The sequence below is a fragment of the Mandrillus leucophaeus genome, unplaced genomic scaffold (assembly GCF_000951045.1).
Source record: "Mandrillus leucophaeus isolate KB7577 unplaced genomic scaffold, Mleu.le_1.0 Scaffold42, whole genome shotgun sequence".
NCBI classification, from domain to species: Eukaryota; Metazoa; Chordata; class Mammalia; order Primates; family Cercopithecidae; genus Mandrillus; species Mandrillus leucophaeus.
Window position 1 is genome coordinate 4,419,592 of NW_012104476.1, and position 3,802 is coordinate 4,423,393.

At 43.1% G+C, this 3,802-nt stretch overlaps 1 protein-coding gene across 1 annotated transcript in view; it reads right to left on the reverse strand.

The window, feature by feature from the left end:
• TPST1 (tyrosylprotein sulfotransferase 1) overlaps positions 1 to 3,802 on the reverse strand; it is a 166,231-nt gene that overhangs the window by 11,531 nt on the left and 150,898 nt on the right. Inside the window, exon 4 of the mRNA XM_011992879.1 lies at positions 2,061 to 2,111. Within this exon, the coding sequence (XP_011848269.1) occupies positions 2,061 to 2,111 (51 nt within the window). The remainder of the gene's footprint in view (positions 1 to 2,060; positions 2,112 to 3,802) is intronic.

Consider the following 3,802-nt stretch of genomic DNA (forward strand, 5'->3'; position numbering starts at 1 on the left):
TTTTTTTTTTTTTGATGGACTTTTGCTCTGTCACCCAGGCTGGAGTGCAGAGGTGCAGTATTGGCTCACTGCAACCTCCACCTCCCTGGTTCAAGCAATTCCCCTGCCTCAGCCTCCTGAGTAGCTGGGATTACAGGCCCACACCACCAAGTCTTGCTAATTATTTTGTATTTTTAGTAGAGACGGGGTGTCACCATGTTGGCCAGACTGATCTCGAACTCCTGACCTCAGGCAATCCACCCACCTGGGCCTTCCAAAGCGCTGGGATTACAGGTGTAAACCACCACGCCCAGGCACTTTTGGATTTTATATTCCTTCAAGACAGCGTCTTGGAATATTCTTTGGCTCCAACTTCCACAGCCTGTGAGTGAGTCTGTTCATGAATCTGCCCAGGTTTCTGGGACCTCATGCCCAGCCTGGGCCCAGAGCTCTGTGCCCCCTTGTCTGCACGAGGTGGTCGGAGTCTTCTGGATAAATCAGGAGCTCCTCCTGTGACTCCTGAGGACTTACTCCAATGCCTCACCATAGTACACACTGGGTAAACAACTGGTGAATAAGTGAATGAATGGATGAATAGTAAATATATGTGAGTAAGAATATGCCTTGCAAGTACTTTGAAGCACTCAAGTCATATGTATCAATTACTGGCAGCTGAATGTTTTTAGACAAGGGTCAGGAAGGAAGAGGCTTCAACTCTGGTGTGAGACATGGCTTCCCTCAGAGAGGGCAGCCCATTTACTCCAGGCTTGCTTCAGGCAACTAGACTTCACACAAGTCTATGAGGCGGTGTTGTTTCACCAATCTCTATCTGGAACGCTTTTAGAAACTGAGTTCAGAACTGAGTCTTCTTTTTCTACTGACAAGCTAATCACTGACAGCAGCAGCCTGGAGGCAACATGCATCAATGCCATGCTGGCAAGGGAAGTTGGCCGCACTCAGGCCATGGGTGCCCATTTTTTCTGACTTCTATATGGGGATGACAGGTGATGCCCAGAGGCAGGACGCGGGCTCCTCTAGGCATGTCAGCTGCAAGACTCCCTGTTTCTTTCCAACCCAGGAAACAGGATTGGAATGCAAGTCAGTGAGAGTGGACGTTACAGGGGAAACTCTGAATCTGCTTAATTTTTTTTATTTTTAAGACAGGGTCTCACTCTGTCACCCAGGCTGGAGTGCAGTGGCACAATCTAGACTCATGGCAACCTCCACCTCACGGGATCAAGCGATCCTCCTACCTCAGCCTCCCAAGTAGCTGGGACCATAGGCCTGTGCCCCCATGCCTAGCTAATTTTTTCTTTTTAGCTAGGCAGTCTTGTTCTGTCACACAGGCTGTAGTGCAGTGGTGCAATCTTGGCTCAGCAACCTCCACCTCTCGGTTCATGTGATTCTCCTGTCTCAGCCTCCCAAGTAGCTGGGATTACAGGCACCTTCCACAATACTTGGCTAATCTTTGTATGTTTAGTAGAGTTGAGGTTTCACCATGTTGGCCATGCTAGTCTTGAACTCCTGACTTCAAGTGATCCACCGACCTCGGCCTCCCAAACTGCTGGGATTACAGGCATAAGCCACCGTGCTGGCTTTAATCCTTCAAACTCTTGGTGTCCTTCCCAAGGGCCAGTAACTGTGTGCATAATATATTTATAAGTCTTCTGGGCTCCAAATGAGAAAAGCCAAAGGGGCATGGATGTACAGTATACACAGTAGGAACAGAGAGGGTCAGTCGCTGCAAATTTTTATGTCAAATTAGGCACTGGAAGGCTGGAGTAGCTTTACCCACTGGGTGGCTTGTGCAGGACCTCAAACAATCAGCATTTGGTTATCAATAAAGTATTTCCCTGGTTTTGGGAGACATTGAGCTCTCTGAAATTAAGACTGTGTTAAATTATTGTTAAAATCAACAAGTCCCAGAGGCTGATCTTTCTTCCACCAGCACATACCATTATCTCTTCTTTTCTTTTTGGTTTCTTGTTTCTGTCTTTTTAATTTCATTATCTCTTTAAAAATATTACTTCAATGCAAGAGCCAATCTAGTATACATCAGGAGGAAAAAGCAGACACCGTACCTGTGGTTTTTCTTTAAGAAAGTCAGGTAGTTGGAATTCTCCCTTATAGACCTGGAAAAACAAAGCAGGCGTGAGTTTAGGGCAACAGGTCCAGTCCCCATCATTTCAGGACATGTGCCATGCCTGACCATGGCCGGGTTTACTGCTCCACTGCTGGGGAGTTTAGAATGAGAGAGAAGCCTGTCGGTCCAAGAGCAGCCAGTGGGCAGGACTGACGGAAATCCCCATTCACTGCGATTCCCTCCTGCCCTGTGTTTACCGAGTGCTCACAGATGCGGGCTGGCTAGGAGAGGGCTCAGGGTACCTGAAAAACAAAAGCACCCTGACTGCCAAATCCCAATCACTTTAGCTGAGAGAGGAAGCAAGCCCTAAGGCAGTCTCTCTGAAGCAACCAACACAGAACTCACACAGTTGAGGAACAAGCTCCTGGTTCCTTTTGAATTCTCCAAGGATACAACCCTGGATTTAATCCAACTTTACTTTCCTCAATTTACCCAGTATTCCCATGGTGATTTGAATTTGAATATTAAGTGATTCTTAAAATGATATATACCTTAAATCTCATAAAATCTTATAATTAAAAACGTATGCTTTAATATATAAAAATGTCTCCAATACATGCAATAATTAGGAATCATTTTTAAAATACCATTTGTTACATTTAAAAGCCCACTGAATATGTAAGAGTAAATCAGTGAAAGATATATAAGACCTTAACACAGAAAACTATAAAACACTATTGAGAGAAATTAAAGACCCACATAAACAGACATACCACTTTCAGGGACAGGAAGATTTAACATAGTACAGATGGCCATTCTCCTCAAAGATTTCCCAATCAAAATTCTAGCATGCTTTTTTTTTGGAGGGGAAGGAGTAATTTCAACTTGTTTGTAAAACTTAAATGAAAATACACAGCGCCAAGAATAGTCAAGGTAGTTTTAAAAGAATAACAAAGTAGAAGAACTTATTCTACCAGATATCGATACATTATTATTATACAGCTATAATTATCTACATTACATAGCTCTAAGCATTAGCTAAGTTAATGATATAGCCATAAGAAAGACAGTTTTTGGCACAGGGATAGACAAATATATCAATGGAACAGAATGACAGGTCCAGAAACAGCCCCTGAGATATGGATGCCTGGTTTATGGCAAGGTGGCACTATAGAACAGTGCAATGAGAACGCATAAATAAAAAAAGTGCTCTATGCATATAATGATATACTATACAGCAACAGAAAAATGAACTCTGCTACATTACCAACAACACAGATTAATCTTAACATACAATAAGGAGGTGGGGAGCCAGATTCCAAAGAATAATATACTATGTCTTCATTTAAAAAATTTAAAGCTAAGTAGGTAAAACGAATCAATGATCTTAGAAATCAGGATACTGTTTGCCCTGGACAGGAAGGAGGTGGTAGTGATTTTGAGAGAGAGAAGCTGAGCGAGGCTTCCAGGGTGCTGGTAATTTTCTGTGTTGATACGAGTAGTGATTATGAGCATGTGTTCATTTTGTGAACATATCAGTTATTGATAAATGACTGGTGTACTCTATGTGTGATATACTACAACAACAAAATTCAATAAATGAATTAAGTCAGTGGTTTAATGTTAAAAATTTACTGTTAAAATACACATATATTGGCTGGGCACAGTGGCTCACGCCTGCAATCCCAGCACTTTGGGAGGCCAAGGCGGGTGGATCACGAGGTCAGGAGATCGAGACCA